Source organism: Heptranchias perlo, unplaced genomic scaffold (genome assembly GCF_035084215.1).
Source record: "Heptranchias perlo isolate sHepPer1 unplaced genomic scaffold, sHepPer1.hap1 HAP1_SCAFFOLD_162, whole genome shotgun sequence".
In the NCBI taxonomy this organism is placed as follows: domain Eukaryota; kingdom Metazoa; phylum Chordata; class Chondrichthyes; order Hexanchiformes; family Hexanchidae; genus Heptranchias; species Heptranchias perlo.
Genome location: NW_027138881.1, coordinates 268,512 through 288,616, shown reverse-complemented (window position 1 = coordinate 288,616; position 20,105 = coordinate 268,512). Strand labels below are relative to the sequence as shown.

Here is a 20,105-nt window from a genome sequence, read left to right as displayed (position 1 = left end):
TCCCTCCTCCGCAGATCGCCATTGGCTGCTCCCCAATATTCACACAGTAAACTCTCCACACGTCCTCCTCCTCCCTCCTGACACACTCGGCCCCGTCACACTCGGCCCCGTCACACTCGGCCCCGTCACACCCAGCCCCCGGTCACACCTGGGCCCCCCCACTCCAGACACAACCAGACCCCCCAAACTCGGGCCCTCTTCCCTCCTGTCACACCCGAGCCCCGATCACAACAGCCCCCCGCCCCGTCACACTGAGTTGCTGATCAGTTCCTGACAGAAGAAGCTGTTCTGTATTTTAGAACTAGTGATTAAAGGGGGACACTTGCATTTACAAAGCGCTTTACAGCCAATAAAGAACTTTTTTTGAAGTTTAGTCACTGTTGTAATGTGGGAAACGTGGCAGCCAATTTGCGCACAGCAAGATCCCACAAACAGCAATGTGATAATGACCAGATCATCTGTTTTTAGTGATGTTGGTTGAGGGGTAAATGTTGGCCAGGACACCGGGGAGAACTCCCCCTGCTCTTCTTCCAATAGTGGCCGTGGGATCTTTTACATCCACCTGAGAGGGGCAGACAGGGCCTCGGTTTAACGTCTCATCCAAAAGATGGCACCTCCGACAGCACGGCGCTCCCTCAGCACCGACCCTCCGACAGCGCGGCGCTCCCTCAGCACCGACCCTCCGACAGCGCGGCGCTCCCTCAGCACCGACCCTCCGACAGCGCGGCGCTCCCTCAGCACCGACCCTCCGACAGCGCGGCGCTCCCTCAGCACCGACCCTCCGACAGCGCGGCGCTCCCTCAGTACTGACCCCGTATTGTCAGCCTGGATTATGGGCGTGGGGCTCGAACCCATGACCTTCTGACTGGGTGAGAATGTTACCCACTGAGCCCCGGCTTATACTTTAACACTTAACATGTTTAGAATGACATTCCAGGAGCAAGTTACAGGCAGCAATCACTGTTTATATCTCAGTGATCAGCTCCTGCAGAGTTAAGAACTGAGCCCAGAGTGAGTGTCACACCAAGCCCATGACTCCAGCCACAACTGGGACCCTGTTGTATTTATTGATTGTTGTTAAAATGCACAGAGGTTTAGTTAATTAATCTATTGCTTGTGATCACATGGAAACTAGAAATTATTTAGATCAGAATTTAGATCAGTTTTGTCACAATGCAGACGACATCCTGTTAAATAGCAGGTGCAGCTGGCCAGGGTCGCGTGTGCGGCAGACGATGCTGGTTTTGGCACAGTGTAAACTTTAATTCGTTAAAACATGATTGAAAATAGTTATAAAGGCTGTAAAATTGGTCTTGATTGAGTAAAATGTTAAACCCTGGCCTCACTGTGAATCAGGGCGAAGGCCTCTGGTTGTAATATCATGATTCAGAAATTTCACCAAACATCCCAACATTCCATAAAACAATCTTCCAATTAAACAACTGAAACTCGACGACAACTGCAGCAAATTCCTGGTCACCCTGTTCCCAGTTTCAAAGCACTGGGACCACGATCAGACTCCGTTCCTGGCTCCTCTCTAATAAATCCCTTTCACCCGTTTGTTGTTTGGATCGAAGGGCGATTTGAGGTGGGCCTTGGCGGGGTAAGAGACCCCCATCCTCTCCAGCGAGTACTCACCATTCCGCACATAATCGGGGGTTACCTGGAGAGAGTGAGATACAGAGTCTGTGAAAACACGGCCATCTCAAGGCAAGTGCCCAGAGTGACCACTGTGGCTGAAGGCACGGCCACTAATGGTGGAGCACTGAAAATCGGGGATGCGCAAGAGGCCAGAATTGGAGGAGCGCAGAGATCTCGGAGGGTTGTAGGGCTGGAGGAGGTTACAGAGATAGGGAGGGGAGGGGGAGGCCACGGAGGGATTTGAAAGCAAGGATGAGAATTTTAAAATCGAGGCGTTCCCGGACCGGGAGCCAATGTAGGTCAGCGAGCACAGGGGGTGATGGGAGAACGGGAGCTGGTGCGAGTTAGGATACGGACAGCAGAGTTTTGGATGAGCTCAAGTTTATGGAGGGTGGAAGATGGGAGGCCGGGCAGGAGAGCATTGGAATAGTCGAGTCTGGAGGTAACAAAAGCTTGGATGAGGGTTTCAGCAGCAGATGAGCTGAGGCGGGGTGGAGACGGGCGATGTTACGGAGGTGGAAGTAGGCGGTCTTAGTGATGGAGCGGATACGGGGTCAGAAGCTCAACTCAGGGTCAAATAGGACGCCAAGGTTGTGAACGGTCTGGTTCAGCCTCAGACAGTGGCCGGGGAGAGGGATGGAGTCAGTGGCCAGGGAATGGAGTTTGTGGCGGGGACCAAAGACAATGGCTTCAGTCTTCCCAATATTTAATTGGTGAAAATTTCTGCTCATCCAGTACTGGACGTCGGAGAAGCAGTGTGACAAATGAGAGACAGTGGAGGGGTCGGGGGCGGTGGTGGTGAGGTAGAGCTGGGTGTCGTCAGCGTACATGTGGAATCTGACATTGTGTTTTTGGATGATCATAGAATCAAAGAATCATAGAAATTTATGGCACAGAGGGAGGCCATTCGGCCCATCGTGTCCGTGCCGGCTGAAAAAGAGCCACCCAGCCTAATCCCACTTTCCAGCTCTTGGTCCGTAGCCCTGTGGGTTACAGCACTTCAGGTGCACATCCAGGTACTTTTTAAATGAGTTGAGGGTTTCTGCCTCTCCCACCCTCTCAGGCAGTGAGTTCCAGACCCCCACCACCCTCTGGGTGAAAAAAAATTCTCAACTCCCGTCTAATCCTTCTACCAATTACTTTAAATCTATGTCCCCTGGTTATTGACCTCTCTGCTATGGGAAATAGATCTTCTCTATCCACTCTATCGAGGCCCCTTGTAATTTTATACACCTCAATCAAATCTCCCTTCAGCTTCCTTTGTTCCAAAGAAAACAACTCCAGCCTATCCAATCTTTCCTCATAGCTAAAATTCTCCAGCCCTGGCAACATAGTCATAAATCCCCTCTGTACCCTCTCTAGTGCAATCATGTAATGTGTAATGTGGTGACCAGAACTGTACACTGTACTCAAGCTGTGGCCTAACTAGTGTAACCTCCCTGCTCTTATATTCTGTGCCTCGGCTAATAAAGGAAAGTATCCCTGCTAGTATGCCTTCTTAACCACCTTATCTACCTGTCCTGCTACCTTCAGGGATCTGTGGACATGCTCTCCAAGGTCCCTTTGTTTCTCTACACCTCTCAGTACCCTCCCATTTATTGTGTATTCCCTTGCCTTGTTTGCCTTCTCAAATGCATTACCTCACACTTCTCCAGATTGAATTCTATTTGCCACTTTTCTGCCCACCTGACCAGTCCATTGATATCTTCCTGCAGTCTACAGCTTTCCTCCTCACTATCAACCACACGGCCAATATTTGTATCATTGCAGTGTATCCACAAGATTGAGAGCTACATGGATCGCACGTTTCAGGAGTTGGTCACCCTGCAGGTTAAGAAAGTGCAGGCAGAGACTGGGTGACCGCCAGACAGACAAGGAGGACCAGGAAGGCAGTGCAGGAGTCTGCTGAGGGCATCTCACTCTCTAATCAGTATTCAGTTCTGAATATTGGTGGGAGAGAGGGTTTCTCTGGGGAGTTCAGCCAGAGCTGCGTCCACAGCACCATGGATGGTCCAGCCACACGGGGAGTCATAGGGAATTCTATAGTTAGGGAAGCAGACTGGTGTTTCTGAGGCCGCAGCCGTGATTCCAGGATGGTATGTTGCCTCCCTGGTGCCAGGGTCATGGTGTCACTGAGTGGCTGCAGAACATTCTGGGGGCGGGGGGGAGGGCGGGGGAGGGTGAACAGCCAGAGGTCATGGTCCATATCGGTACCAACAACATAGGTAGAAAGAGGGATGAGATCCTGCAGGCAGAGTGTAAGGAGTTAGGAAAGAGATTAACAAGCAGCACCTCAAAGGTAGTAATCTCCGGATTACTCCCGATGCCATGCTCTAGTGAGTCTAGAAATAGGAGGATAGAGCAGATGAATGCGTGGCTGGAGAGATGGTGCAGGAGGGAGGGCTTTAGATTTCTGGGGCATTGGGACCGCTTCTGGGGGAGGTGAGACCTGTACAAGCCGGACGGGTTGCACCTCAGCAGGGCCGGGACCAATGTCCTCACGGGGAGGTTTGCTAACGCTGTTGGGGAGGGTTTAAACTAACTTAGCAGGGGGATGGGAACCTGAGAGGAGATTCAGAAGGGAGAGTAACAAAGCTGGACGTGGAAGGCAGAAAAGCAGTGGAAGGCAGCGGAAACAAAGGCCAGCAGCAAATAAGGTCAAAATTGGAAAAAATGTTAAAAAGGCAAAATTAAAGGCACTTTATCTGAATGCTCACAGCATTCACAACAAGGTCGATGAATTGAGGGCACAAATAGAAATAAATGGGTCTGATCTAATTGCCGTTACAGAGACGTGGCTGCAGAGTGACCAAGGCTGGGAACTGAATATTCAAGGATATTCGAAATTTAGGAAGGAGAGGCTAAAAGGAAAAGGAGGTGGGGTAGTGCTGTTAATAAAGGATGAGATCAGTTCAATAGTGAGAAAGGATCTTGGCTCAGAAGATCAAGATGTAGAATCAGTTTGGGTGGAGCTAAGAAACAGCAAGGGGCAGAAAACATTGGTGGGAGTTGTTTATTGGCCACCAAACAGCAGTGGTAATGTAGGGCACGGTATAAAGCAGGAAATTAGAAGTGCATGTAACAAGGGTAATACAGTAATCATGGGGGACTGTAATCTACACATAGATTGGGCAAACCAAATTAGCACTAATACCGTGGAGGACAAATTCCTGGATTGTATCCGTGGTGGTTTTCTAAATCAGTATTTTGAGGAACCAACTAGGGGACAGGCTATTTTAGATCTAGTATTGTGCAATAAGAAAGGGTTAATTAATAATCTTGTTGTAAAGGAGCCCTTAGGGAAGAGTGACCATAATATGATAGAATTCTTCATTAAGTTTGAAAGTGATGTAGTTCAATCCGAAACTAGGGTCTTAAATCTAAACAAAGGAAACTACGAAGGTACGAGGCGCAAGTTGGCTGTGGTTGATTGGGGACCTACATTAAAAGGTATGACGGTAGACAGGCAATGTCTGGCATTTAAAGAATTAATACATAATTTGCAACAAATATATATTCCTTTAAGGCACAAAAACCCAACAGGAAAAGTGGTCCAACCGTGGCTAACAAGAGAAATTAAAGATAGTATTAAATCAAAGGAAGAGGCATATAAAGTTGCCAGAAAAAGCAGTAAACCTGAGGATTGGGAGCATTTTAGAATTCAGCAAAGAAGGACCAAGAAATTGATAAAGAGGAAAAATAGAATGAGAGTAAACTAGTGAGAAACATAAAAACGGACTGTAAAAGCTTCTATAGGGATGTAAAAAGGAAAAGACTGGTGAAGGCAAATGTGGGTCCCTTACAGACAAAGACGGGAGAATTTATAATGGGGAATAAGGAAATGGCAGAGAAATTAAACAAATACTTTGGGCTCGATATTAGGAGGGCGGGGGGTCGACTGGGTGCGTGGGTAACGTGCCCGGTGAAATCGGGGTGCTCCGCACGCAATTGCAGCTTGATTGAAGGTACTTACCTTTGCTTCCGGGTTTCGCGGCGGGCGGACTGCGCATGCGCATCATAGGCTGTCAGCTGGAGGAGCTCGATTTAAAGGGGCAGTCCTCCACTGACTGATGCTGCAGAAAATAGGAACAATGACAGCATGGAGCAGCCCAAGGGAAGGCTGCTCCCAGGTTTAATGATGCCTCAGTCCGGGTATTATTGGATGGGGTGAGGAGGAGGGGGAGGACAGAGATCTTCCCCCGGGCGGGCGGGAGGAAGCGGCCTGCCTCTGCCACCAAGAAGGCCTGACTCGAGGTGGCAGAGGAGGTCACCTGCACCACCAACATATCGCGCACCTGCATACAGTGCAGGAGGCGCTTCAATGACCTAAGTAGGTCAGCCGAAGTGAGTACACTTACTCATTCCCCTACACTCCGTCTGCCACATCACCGCCCCCACCCCACATCTCCTTCTGCACAGCCAACACTACTCTATCACATCACTCCTCACACCCACTCAAAACTTTCTTATTTTTTATTCGTTCACGGGATGTGGGCGTCGCTGGCGAGGCCGGCATTTATTGCCCATCCCTAATTGCCCCTTGAGAAGGTGGTGGTGAGCCGCCTTCTTGAACCGCTGCAGTCCGTGTGGTAACGGTTCTCCCACAATGCTGTTAGGAATGGAGTTCCAGGATTTTGACCCAATGACGATGAAGGAACGGCGATATATTTCCAAGTCGGGATGGTGTGTGACTTGGAGGGGAACGTGCAGGTGGTGTTGTTCCCATGTGCCTGCTGCTCTTGTCCTTCTAGGTGGTAGAGGTCGCGGGTTTGGGAAGTGCTGTCGAAGAAGCCTTGGCGAGTTGCTGCAGTGCATCCTGTGGATGGTACACACTGCAGCCACAGTGCGCCGGTGGTGAAGGGAGTGAATGTTTAGGGTGGTGGATGGGGTGCCAATCAAGCGGGCTGCTTTATCTTGGATGGTGTCGAGCTTCTTGAGTGTTGTTGGAGCTGCACTCATCCAGGCAAGTGGAGAGTATTCCATCACACTCCTGACTTGTGCCTTGTAGACGGTGGAAAGGCTTTGGGGAGTCAGGAGGTGAGTCACTCGCCGCAGAATACCCAGCCTCTGACCTGCTCTTGTAGCCACAGTATTTATATGGCTGGTCCAGTTAAGTTTCTGGTCAATGGTGACCCCCAGGATGTTGATGGTGGGGGATTCGGCGATGGTAATGCCGTTGAATGTCAAGGGGAGGTGGTTAGACTCTCTCTTGTTGGAGATGGTCATTGCCTGGCACTTATCTGGCGTGAATGTTACTTGCCACTTATGAGCCCAAGCCTGGATGTTGTCCAGGTCTTGCTGCATGCGGGCTCGGACTGCTTCATCATTTGAGGGGTTGCGAATGGAACTGAACACTGTGCAGTCATCAGCGAACATCCCCATTTCTGACCTTGTGATGGAGGGAAGGTCATTGATGAAGCAGCTGAAGATGGTTGGGCCTAGGACACTACCCTGAGGAACTCCTGCAGCAATGTCCTGGGGCTGAGATGATTGGCCTCCAACAACCACTACCATCTTCCTTTGTGCTAGGTATGACTCCAGCCACTGGAGAGTTTTCCCCCTGATTCCCATTGACTTCAATTTTACTAGGGCTCCTTGGTGCCACACTCAGTCAAATGCTGCCTTGATGTCAAGGGCAGTCACTCTCACCTCACCTCTGGAATTCAGCTCTTTTGTCCATGTTTGGACCAAGGCTGTAATGAGGTCTGGAGCCGAGTGGTCCTGGCGGAACCCAAACTGAACATCGGTGAGCAGGTTATTGGTGAGTAAGTGCCGCTTGATAGCACTGTCGACGACACCTTCCATCACTTTGCTGATGATTGAGAGTAGACTGATGGTGCGGTAAATGGCCGGATTGGATTTGTCCTGCTTTTTGTGGACAGGACATACCTGGGCAATTTTCCACATTGTCAGGTAGATGCCAGTGTTGTAGCTGTACTGGAACAGCTTGGCTAGAGGCGCAGCTAGTTCTGGAGCACACGTCTTCAGCACTACAGCTGGGATGTTGTCGGGGCCCATAGCCTTTGCTGTATCCAGTGCACTCAGCTGTTTCTTGATATCACGTGGAGTGAATCGAATTGGCTGAAGACCGGCTTCTGTGATGGTGGGGATATCGGGAGGAGGCTGAGATGGATCATCCACTCGGCACTTCTGGCTGAAGATGGTTGCAAATGCTTCAGCCTTGTCTTTTGCACTCACTTGCTGGACTCCGCCATCATTGAGGATTGGGATGTTTGCAGAGCCTCCTCCTCCCGTTAGTTGTTTAATTGTCCACCACCATTCACGACTGGATGTGGCAGGACTGCAGAGCTTTGATCTGATCCGTTGGTTGTGGAATCGCTTAGCTCTGTCTATAGCATGTTGCTTCCGCTGTTTAGCATGCATGTAGTCCTGAGTTGTAGCTTCACCAGGTTGGCACCTCATTTTTAGGTACGCCTGGTGCTGCTCCTGGCATGCTCTTCTACACTCCTCATTGAACCAGGGTTGATCCCCTGGCTTGTTGGTAATGGTAGAGTGAGGAATATGCCGGGCCATGAGGTTACAGATTGTGCTGGAATACAATTCTGCTGCTGATGGCCCACAGCGCCTCATGGATGCCCAGTTTTGAGCTGCTAGATCTGTTCTGAATCTATCCCATTTAGCACGGTGGTAGTGCCACACAACACGTTGGATGGTGTCCTCAGTGTGAAGACGGGACTTCATCTCCACGAGGACTGTGCGGTGGTCACTCCTACCAATATTGTCATGGACAGATGCATTTGCGACAGGTAGATTGGTGAGGACGAGGTCAAGTAAGTTTTTCCCTCGTGTTGGTTCGTTCACCACCTGCCGCAGGCCCAGTCTGGCAGCTATGTCCTTCAGGACTCGGCCAGTGGTGGTGCTACCGAGCCATTCTTGGTGATGGACATTGAAGTCCCCCCACCCAGAGTACATTTTGTGCCCTTGCTACCCTCAGTGCTTCCTCCAAGTGGTGCTCAACATGGAGGAGGACTGATTCATCAGCTGAGGGAGGACGGTAGGTGATAATCAGCAGGAGGTTTCCTTGCCCATGTTTGACCTGATGCCATGAGATTTCATGGGGTCCAGAGTCAATGTTGAGGACTCCAAGGGCCACTCGCTCCTGACTGTATATCACTGTACCGCCACCTCTGGTGGGTCTGTCCTGCCGGTGGGACAGGACATACCCAGGGATGGTGATGGAAGAGTCTGGGACGTTGGCTGAAAGGTATGATTCTGTGAGTATGGCTATGTCAGGCTGTTGCTTGACTAGTCTGTGGGACAGCTCTCCCAATTTTGGCACAAGTCCCCAGATGTTAGTAAGGAGGACTTTGCAGGGTCGACTGGGCTTGGTGTTTTGCCGTTGTCATGTCCGGTGCCCAGTGGTCCGATGCCGGGTGGTCCGTCCGGTTTTATTCTTATTATTTTTGTAGTGAGATTTTACAACTGAGTGTCTTGCTAGGCCATTTCAGAGGGCAATTAAGAACCAACCACATTGCTGTGGGTCTGGAGTCACATATAGGCCAGACCGGGTAAGGACGGCAGGTTTCCTTCCCTAAAGGACATTAGTGAACCAGATGGGTTTTTACGACAATCCGGTAGTTTCATGGCCATCATTACTGATACCAATATTTTAATTCCAGATTTTAATTAATTGAATTTAAATTCGCCAGCTGCCGTGGCAGGATTCGAACTCATGACTCTGAATTTTAGTCCAGGCCTCTGGATTACTAGTCCAGTAACATAACCACTATGCTACCTCATCCTCATCTTACCTGCACCTACTCACCTCGCCAGTACTCATCCCTCCACTACCGCTCAACCCAATCCTCATACAATCTCATGGCTCTATCCCATACTCACCCTCTCATGCATCTCTTTCACAGTCAGCCTCACTCAACCTGCCACTACCTGTGCTGCAGCCACAGGGCATGCATCACATATGTGCAGTAGGCAGCGTAAGGCAAACGTGTCGTGAGCATGAAGGGGATGCACAAGGGTGTTTGAGGGTTTGTCATGGTTTTTACTTATATTTAATTTCTGATCAACTCACATTACATATTATATTGTCACCACGACTGCCACGTCTTCGCGAATCTTGTCTGGTTTGTGCAATAATGCCCTTTCCCGAGGATCACAATGAAGACCCACACCTGATGCCACCCATTGTGTCACTGCAGAGTGGGTGTAGGTGTATTTGCAGGGCTCTTTTGTGCAGACGACTGAGAGACATCGGCGATGTCCCCGGTGGCACCCTGGAAGGATGCGGAGGAGAAGTTGTTGAGGGCAGTGGTGACTTTGACAGCAACAGGTAGGAAGATGGTGCTCGGGCCAGCCAGGAGCAGCTCGGCATGAAGGAGGCTGCAGATGTCCACGACTACATGTCGAGTGACTCTGAGCCTCCGTGTGCACTGCTGCTCAGAGAGGTCCAGGAAGCTGAGCCTCGGTCTGTGGACCCTGTGGCGAGGTTAGTGCCCCCTGCGACGCATCTCTCTCTGCCATTGCCCTCCCTCCAGCAGTGCAGGTGGATGTGTCACAGCACTGTGTTGTGGGGCTCCACGTGTCAGAGGTGGCCGGCGTGGCCGGCGAGGCTGTTCGCCCTCCGAGGAGGTCATGACTGCAGCTACGGCGGCCCCCATCCGGAAGATGTACATTTGAGGGGGTCCGCAAGGTAGGTACATGTGTCTGGACACCGGGGTAAGTGTGCAAGTTTGTGAATTTTATTATTAGGAGGAGGGTGGCCCCGGGAATCCCCGATTTTTGCAGTCCCCCCGCCACGAACACACCTGATTGGGGGTGTGGAAATCGAGCCCCTTGTGTCTGTCTTCAGGGAAGAAGACACAAAAAACCTCCCAGAAATATTAGAGAACCAAGAGTCTGGCGAGAATGAGGAACTGAAGGAAATTAGTATAAGTAAAAAAAATAGTACTAGAGAAATTAATGGGACTGAAAGTCGATAAATCCCAAGGACCTGATGATCTGCATCCCAGGGTTTTGAAAGAGGTGGATATAGAGATAGTGGATGCATTGGTTGTCATCTTCCAAAACTCTATAGATTCTGGAACGGTTCCTGCAGATTGGAGGGTGGTAAATGTAACCCCTTTATTTAAGAAAGGAGGGAGAGAGAAAACAGGGAACTACAGACCTGTTAGCCTGACATCAGTCGTGGGGAAAATGCTAGAATCTATTATAAAGGATGTGATAACAGGACACTTAGAAAATAATAATAGGATTTGGCAGAGTCAACATGGATTTATGAAAGGGAAATCATGTTTGACAAACCTATTGGAGTTCTTTGAGGATGTAACTAGTAGAATAGATAAGGGGGAACCAGTGGATGTGGTGTATTTGGATTTTCAGAAGGCTTTCGATAAGGTCCCACAGGAGGTTGGTGAACAAAGTTAGAGCACATGGAATTTGAGGGTAATATACTGGCATGGATTGAGAATTGGTTAACAGACAGAAAACAGAGAGTAGGAATAAACGGGTCTGTTTCAGGTTGACAGACTGTGACTAGTGGGGTACCGCAGGGATTGGTGCTTGGGCCCCAGCTATTCACAATCTATATCAATGATTTGGATGAGGGGAGCAAATGTAATATTTCCAAGTTTGCTGATGACACAAAACTAGGTGGGAATGTGAGTTGTGAGGAGGATGCAAAGAGGCTTCAAGGGGATATAGACAGGCTCAGTGAGTGGGCAAGAACATGGCAGATGGAATATAATGTGGAAAAATGTGAAGTTATCCACTTTGGTAGGAAAAACAGAAATGCAGAGTATTTTTTAAATGGTGAGAGATTGGGAAATGTTGATGTTCAAAGGGACCTGGGTGAGTCACTGAAAGCTAACATGCAGGTGCAGCAAGCAATTAGGAAGGCAAATGGTATGTTGGCCTTTATTACAAGAGGATTTGAGTACAGGGGTAAAGATGTCTTACTGCAATTATATAGGGCCTTGGTGAGACCGCACCTGGAGTATTGTGTACAATTTTGGTCTCCTTACCTAAGAAAGGATATACTTGCCATAGAGGGAGTGCAACGAAGGTTCACCAGACTGATTCCTGGGATGGCGGGATTGTCGTATGAGGAGAGATTGAGTAGACTAGGCCTGTATTCTCTAGAGTTTAGAAGAATGAGGGTTGATCTGATTGAAACATACAAAATTCTTACAGGGCTCGACAGGGTAGATGCAGGGAGGATGTTTCCCCTGGCTGGGGAGTCTAGAACCAGGGGTCACAGTCTCAGAATAAGGGGTCGGCCATTTAGGATTGGGATGAGGAGAAATTTCTTCACTCAGAGGGTGGTGAATCTTTGGAATTCTCTACCCCAGAGGGCTGTGGAGGCTCAGTCATTGAGTACATTAAAACAGAGATCGACAGATTTCTAGATATTAAAGGCATCAAGGGATATGAGGATGGTGCAGGAAAATGGTGTTGAGGTCGAAGATCAGCCATGATCTGATTGAATGGCGGAGCAGGCTCGAGGGGCCGGATGGCCTACTCCTGCTCCTATTTCTTATGTTCTTATCTGCAAACTTCTTAATCAAGCCCCGACATTTAAGTCCAAATCATTAATAAATAACACAAAAAGCAAGGGACCAGTACTAAACCCTGCGGAACCCCATTGGAAACAGCCTTCCAGTCACAAAAACAGAGTCGACCATTACCCTTTGCTTCCTGCCACTGAGCCAATTCTGGATCCAACTACCCACTTTCCCTTGGATCCCATGGGCTTTTACTTTTCTGACCAGTCTGCCATGTGGGACCTTGTCAAAAGCCTTGCTAAAATCCATGTACACTGCCTCAATTGCATTACCCTCATCGACCCTCCTAGTTACCGCCTCCACAAATTCAATTAAGTTAGTCAGGGATGATCTTCCCTTAACTAATCCATGCTGACTGTCCTTGATTAACCCGTGACTTTCTAAATGATGATTTATCCTGTCCCTCACAATTTTTTCCAATAATTTGCCCACCACCGAAGTTAGGCTGACTGGCCTGTAATTACTCAGTCCCTTTTTAAACAACTGTACAATGTTAGCAGTCCTCCAATCCTCCGGCACCACGCCTGTATCCAGGGAGGATTGGAAAATGATGGTCAGAGCCTCCGCTATTTCCTCCTTTGCTTCTCTTAGCAGCCTGGGATACATTTCATCTGGGCCTGGCGATTTATCCACTTTCAAAGATGCTAAACCCCTTAATATTTCCTCTCTCACTATGTTTATCCCATCCAATATTTCACACTCCCCCTCCTTAACTTCAATCTCTGCATCATCCCTCTCCTTTGTGAAGTCAGACACAAAGTATTTATCAGGAACCACACCCACATCTTGCGCCAAGGGGCAGCATGTAGATGAGAAATAGGAGGGGCCGAGGATAGATCCTTGGGGGACTCCGGAGGTAACGGAGCGGGAGCGGGAAGAGAAACCATTGCAGGTGATTCTCTGGCTATGACTGGATAAGAATGGAACCAGACGAGCGCAGTCCCACCCAGCTGGACGATGGAGGAGAGGCATTGGAGGAGGATGGTGTGGGTCAACCCGTGTCAAAGGCTGCAGACAGGTGGAGAAGGATGAGGAGGGAGAGTTTACCACGGTCACAGTCACAGAGGAGGTCATTTGTGACTTCAATAAGGGCCATTTCAGTACTGTGGCAGGGAAGGAAACCTGATTGGAGGGATTCAAACACAGAGTTGCAGGAAAGATGGGCACGGATTTGGGAGGCGATAACACGTTCAAGGACAGAGGGGTCAAGAGTGGGTTTCTGGAGGAGGGGGTGATGACGGCCGATTTGAAGGGGAGGGGGACAGTACCTGAGAAGAGGGAACTGTTAACTATCAGCTAACATGGGGGTCAGGAAGGGAAGCTGGGGGGGTCAATTGTTTAGTTGGAATGAGGTCAAGGGAGCAAGAGATGGGTCTCATGGTCAAGATGAGCTCAGAGAGGGCATGTGGGGAGATAGGAGAGAAACTGGAGAAAGTTGTAAGTTCAGGGCTTGGGCAGGGGGGGAAGTGGCAGAAGCAGCTGAACAGATGGTCTCAATCTTAACGATAAACATGTCCATGAGCTCCTCGCACACTTCTTGTTGGAGGTGAGGGTGGAGAGAGAGGGCGGGGAGAGGGGTTTAGGACGCGGTTGGTAGGGGAGAGGGGTTTAAGGAGACGGTTGGTAGGGGAGAGGGGTTTAGGACGCGGTTGGTAGGGGAGAAGCTGAGGAGAAGGTGCCAGAGGAGTCGGGGGACAGACCAAGGTGTGATTTGGTGATAAGGGACACACCGCCACCGCGGCGGTCTGGGTGGGGCAAGTGGTGGAAGATATCGTCAGGCGGGGAGGCTTCACTCAAGGGGAAGGTGTCATCACCCATCAGCCAGGTTTCCGTCAAGGCCATGATGTCGATGTAATCATCCACAATAAGCTCATGGACGGCAAGGGCCCTGTTCACAAACGAATGGACATTCTGGAAGGAGAAGCAGAGAGGGGTGGTGAGAGCGGATATGCTTGCAGAGTTCACAGGGTCAACGGTGGGAGGGGTGAGTGGGGTGGGAGGGAGATTAGCAAGTTTAGTCCCCAGCAGATGCGCTGAGCAGGCCAGTCGGTGAGAGGAGGGCGGGGCAATTGGGGTTGCTGCTCGTAAGGAGGCAGGAGGCAGTGACAAGTGCCTCGAAGGGCCCTTCGAAGGATGCCAAGAGAGACTCAGGGGGAAGCTGTAGGCTTATCTAAGGGGGAGTCAAGCCTGGGACAGCGGCAGGAGAGTCAGAAGGTCAAGGAGTGGTGAAGGGTTGGGGCAGGGATTGGGGGAAAAAGTACCTGAGAGGGGAAAAATGAAAGGAGGCATGACTGGGTAACAGGAAGGCGAGGAAACAGGAGAGAAGGGACCAAGAGGGATAAAGAGAAGAGAAAGAAAAAGGGAATTGGATAAATACTTGAAAAGGAAAAATTTGCAGGGCTATGGGAAAAGATCAGGGGAGTGGGACTAATTGGATAGATCTTTCAAAGAGCCGGCACAGGCACGATGGGCCGAATTGCCTCCTCCTGTGTTGTGTGACTCCATGAGATAGAAGTAATGGACTCAGGATCCAAGTGACAGTCCTAATGTGCAAAGAGGGAACTTGAGTTACCTCCAGAGATTAGGAGAGTGTTGTCCTGGTCATAAACAGAGGACCTTTTCCCGTACTCCAGGAATTGTTAAAACTCAGTATCTTAATGTCTCAATGAATTTTCCAATATCTGATCAACCAACTGTTAGCACGTGTTAGGTACAGAGTAAAGCCCCCTCTACACTGTCCCATCAAACACTCCCAGGGCAGGTACAGGGTTAGGTACAGAGTAAAGCCCCCTCTACACTGTCCCATCAAACACTCCCAGGGCAGGTACAGGGTTAGATACAGAGTAAAGCTCCCTCTACACTGTCCCATCAAACACTCCCAGGGCAGGTACAGGGTTAGATACAGAGTAAAGCTCCCTCTACACTGTCCCATCAAACACTCCCAGGGCAGGTACAGGGTTAGATACAGAGTAAAGCTCCCTCTACACTGTCCCATCAAACACTCCCAGGTGTCCATATTACTTCTACTTACCACTCCACCCTCAGTGTCCCTGATATAGCCGTAAGCTATGGTCTTATTGAGCGTAAATGCGAAATCGGCCCTCCGGATGTGTCCGACCAGTTTCCCGTTCCTCCAAATAACTTCCAGGCCGAACATGGGCACTTTCCTGCAGGATAAGGATTGGCGTTTGTATCAAAAACAGACAGGAGAATATGATGAAAACACCACCAAAGCTCAGACCAGGCAAGCCAGCGAGTGGTCAGCAGGGTCTGACCTGGAGGATGAAACGGGAAGGAGCCTGAATCCTGTCCTTCCACATACTTTGGTCCCAAAAATTCCACGTGTAAAACGAATGTTAAAACAAGCCTGGCTGACATTTCCTGGCCTGTAAAGTATCTCAATCCCGCCATTAATTCAGTAGTTTCACGTCTGAGGAATGGAACAAAGGATTGAAACTGGGCCCACTCAGGGGGCGCTGGTACAAATGGTCAGGGATTCCCAGGCAACCGAACACTATGAATGTTCTCGATAGCTCAATGCTCTATTTTTTTAGACTTGGCTGGGTTTGGGGATTGGCCAATCGACTGAACAGATGAAGCTGTGATTCTGCTCTTTGCAGGCAGCCTCCTCCCCGGGCCGTCACACTGAGCTGCAATTACTCAGCATTTTAAATTGTACATCAGAATGTTCCTTACAGTCTTGCTCACACACTAAATGGAGATTAACTTCAAACAATACTTTTCTCTATATTTAAATAATAACCCGAGGTGCTGGGTTCTCCCCACACCAGGACGGAGACTGTTCAGATTCAGAGACTCACTCATCAATGGTGAAACACACCAGGCGTTTAAAAAGACCCTCCGCCTTCTGCTTCTCCAAAGCCTCTCGGCCAAGAAATGGGATTTTTGACTTCAGTTTGCATGTGAAAGCAAGTCCAGCTTCCAGTGGAGTGTCATCGGATCGAAGGTCAGCGTGCCAGTGTCTGTACCCTGCAACACAAGGGGAGCTGCCAATCAGCGTGCTTCCGTTTAAAGAGTCTGCGTCTCACATCCCTTACCTGCCAAGGTCGGCCTTTTACAGTCAGGGGCTACACACAGCTTCAATCAAGAACAAGGATTGAGCAGGGGACACGTGATGGACAAACCCTGATCCCAAACCCTGATCCCAAACCCTGATCTCCAATCAGTTTTCTCGTTAACTCAAGACTTGCACCTGTGAGCACCTTTCACCGACTCAGGACGTCCCAAAGCGCTTTAGAGCCAATGAAGTACTTTTGAAGTTTAGTCACTGTTGTAATGTAGGAAACGTGGCAGCAAGTTTGGGCACAGCAAGATCCCACAAACAGCAATGAGATAATGACCAGGTAATCTGTTTTTAGTGATGTTGGTTGAGGGATAAATATTGGCCCCAAGACACCGGGGAGAATTCCCCCTGCTCTTCTTTGAATAGTGCCATGCGATCTTTTACCTCCATCTGACAGGACAGATGGAGCCTCGGTTTAACATCACATCCTAAAGACGGCCCCTCCGACAGTGCGGCGCTCCCTCAGTACTGCCCCTCTGACATGGCAGACGCTCCCTCAGTACTGCTCCTCCGACAGTGCAGCGCTCCCTCAGTACTGACCCTCCGACAGTGCAGCGCTCCCTCAGTACTGCCCCTCCAACAGTGCAGCACTCCCTCAATACTGCCCCTCCGACAGTGCAGCACTCCCTCAGTACTGCCCCTCCGACAGTGCAGCACTCCCTCAGTACTGACCCTCCGATAGTGCAGCGCTCCCTCAGTACTGACCCTCCGACAGTGCAGCGCTCCCTCAGTACTGACCCTCCGACAGTGCAGCACTCCCTCAGTACTGCCCCTCCGACAGGGCAGCGCTCCCTCAGTACTGACCCTCCGACAGTGCAGCGCTCCCTCAGTACTGACCCTCCGACAGTGCAGCGCTCCCTCAGTACTGCCCCTCCAACAGTGCAGCGCTCCCTCAGTACTGCCCCTCCAACAGGGCAGCGCTCCCTCAGTACTGCCCCTCCGACAGGGCAGCGCTCCCTCAGTACTGCCCCTCTGACATGGCAGACGCTCCCTCAGTACTGCTCCTCCGACAGTGCAGCGCTCCCTCAGTACTGCCCCTCCGACAGTGCAGCGCTCCCTCAGTACTGACCCTCCGACAGTGCAGCGCTCCCTCAGTACTGACCCTCCGACAGTGCGGCACTCCCTCAGTACTGACCCTCCGACAGTGCAGCACTCCCTCAGTACTGACCCTCTGACATGGCAGACGCTCCCTCAGTACTGACCCTCCGACAGGGCAGCGCTCCCTCAGTACTGCTCCTCCGACAGTGCAGCACTCCCTCAGTACTGCCCCTCCGACAGGGCAGCGCTCCCTCAGTACTGCCCCTCCGACAGGGCAGCGCTCCCTCAGTACTGCTCCTCCGACAGTGCAGCACTCCCTCAGTACTGCCCCTCCGACAGGGCAGCGCTCCCTCAGTACTGCCCCTCCGACAGTGCAGCGCTCCCTCAGTACTGCCCCTCCGACAGTGCGGCACTCCCTCAGTACTGACCCTCCGACAGTGCAGCACTCCCTCAGTACTGACCCTCCGACAGTGCAGCGTTCCCTCAGTACTGCCCCTCCGACAGGGCAGCGCTCCCTCAGTACTGCCCCTCTGACATGGCAGACGCTCCCTCAGTACTGCTCCTCCGACAGTGCAGCGCTCCCTCAGTACTGCCCCTCCGACAGTGCAGCGCTCCCTCAGTACTGACCCTCCGACAGTGCAGCGCTCCCTCAGTACTGACCCTCCGACAGTGCGGCACTCCCTCAGTACTGACCCTCCGACAGTGCAGCACTCCCTCAGTACTGACCCTCTGACATGGCAGACGCTCCCTCAGTACTGACCCTCCGACAGGGCAGCGCTCCCTCAGTACTGCTCCTCCGACAGTGCAGCACTCCCTCAGTACTGCCCCTCCGACAGCGCAGCGCTCCCTCAGTACTGCCCCTCCGACAGGGCAGCGCTCCCTCAGTACTGCTCCTCCGACAGTGCAGCACTCCCTCAGTACTGCCCCTCCGACAGGGCAGCGCTCCCTCAGTACTGCCCCTCCGACAGTGCAGCGCTCCCTCAGTACTGACCCTCCGACAGTGCAGCACTCCCTCAGTACTGCCCCTCCGACAGGGCAGCGCTCCCTCAGTACTGCCCCTCTGACATGGCAGACGCTCCCTCAGTACTGCTCCTCCGACAGTGCAGCGCTCCCTCAGTACTGCCCCTCCGACAGTGCAGCGCTCCCTCAGTACTGACCCTCCGACAGTGCAGCGCTCCCTCAGTACTGACCCTCCGACAGTGCGGCACTCCCTCAGTACTGACCCTCCGACAGTGCAGCACTCCCTCAGTACTGACCCTCCGACAGGGCAGCGCTCCCTCAGTACTGCCCCTCCGACAGTGCAGCGCTCCCTCAGTACTGACCCTCCGACAGTGCAGCGCTCCCTCAGTACTGACCCTCCGACAGTGCGGCACTCCCTCAGTACTGACCCTCCGACAGTGCAGCACTCCCTCAGTACTGACCCTCTGACATGGCAGACGCTCCCTCAGTACTGACCCTCCGACAGGGCAGCGCTCCCTCAGTACTGACCCTCCGACAGTGCAGCACTCCCTCAGTACTGACCCTCTGACAGTGCAGCGCTCCCTCAGTACTGACCCTCCGACAGGGCAGCGCTCCCTCAGTACTGACCCTCCGACAGTGCAGCGCTCCCTCAGTACTGCCCCTCCGACAGGGCAGCGCTCCCTCAGTACTGCCCCTCCGACAGTGCAGCGCTCCCTCAGTACTGACCCTCCGACAGTGCAGCACTCCCTCAGTACTGCCCCTCCGACAGGGCAGCGCTCCCTCAGTACTGCCCCTCTGACATGGCAGACGCTCCCTCAGTACTGCTCCTCCGACAGTGCAGCGCTCCCTCAGTACTGCCCCTCCGACAGTGCAGAGCTCCCTCAGTACTGACCCTCCGACAGTGCAGCGCTCCCTCAGTACTGACCCTCCGACAGTGCGGCACTCCCTCAGTACTGACCCTCCGACAGTGCAGCACTCCCTCAGTACTGACCCTCCGACAGGGCAGCGCTCCCTCAGTCCTGCCCCTCCGACAGCGCAGCGCTCCCTCAGTACTGACCCTCCGACAGTGCAGCGCTCCCTCAGTACTGACCCTCCGACAGTGCGGCACTCCCTCAGTACTGACCCTCCGACAGTGCAGCACTCCCTCAGTACTGACCCTCTGACATGGCAGACGCTCCCTCAGTACTGACCCTCCGACAGGGCAGCGCTCCCTCAGTACTGACCCTCCGACAGTGCAGCACTCCCTCAGTACTGACCCTCTGACAGTGCAGCGCTCCCTCAGTACTGACCCTCCGACAGGGCAGCGCTCCCTCAGTACTGACCCTCCGACAGTGCAGCGCTCCCTCAGTACTGCCCCTCCGACAGGGCAGCGCTCCCTCAGTACTGCCCCTCCGACAGTGCAGCACTCCCTCAGTACTGACCCTCCGACAGTGCAGCGCTCCCTCAGTACTGACCCTCTGACAGTGCAGCGCTCCCTCAGTACTGACCCTCCGACAGTGCAGCACTCCCTCAGTACTGACCCTCTGACAGTGCAGCGCTCCCTCAGTACTGACCCTCCGACAGGGCAGCGCTCCCTCAGTACTGACCCTCCGACAGTGCAGCGCTCCCTCAGTACTGACCTGGGAGTGTCAGCCTAGATTATTGGCTCAAGTCTCTGGAGTGGGACTTGAACCCACGACCTTCTGACTCAGGGGTGAAGTGTTACCCACTGAGCCCCGTCTGACACCTGGATTTAGATTCCCAGGAGGAAGGTCCATGGAATGCCACTGTGCCAGTGAGAGATGCATCAGTGGAATGGACAAACTCATTAAATGACATTGGCTGCTTCACTCTTGTGGCCAAGG

General features: G+C 51.9%; 1 protein-coding gene across 1 annotated transcript in view; it reads right to left on the bottom strand.

Moving 5' to 3' along the window:
* Positions 1 to 1,048: 1,048 nt before the first annotated feature.
* The window catches only part of sardh (sarcosine dehydrogenase), an 89,050-nt gene continuing 69,993 nt past the window's right edge, over positions 1,049 to 20,105 (bottom strand). Inside the window, exons 18-20 of the mRNA XM_067977597.1 lie at positions 16,001 to 16,169; positions 15,211 to 15,346; positions 1,049 to 1,663 (exon numbers count right to left, since the gene is read on the bottom strand). Coding sequence (XP_067833698.1) covers positions 1,538 to 1,663; positions 15,211 to 15,346; positions 16,001 to 16,169 — 431 coding nt within the window. The 3' untranslated portion in view covers positions 1,049 to 1,537. The remainder of the gene's footprint in view (positions 1,664 to 15,210; positions 15,347 to 16,000; positions 16,170 to 20,105) is intronic.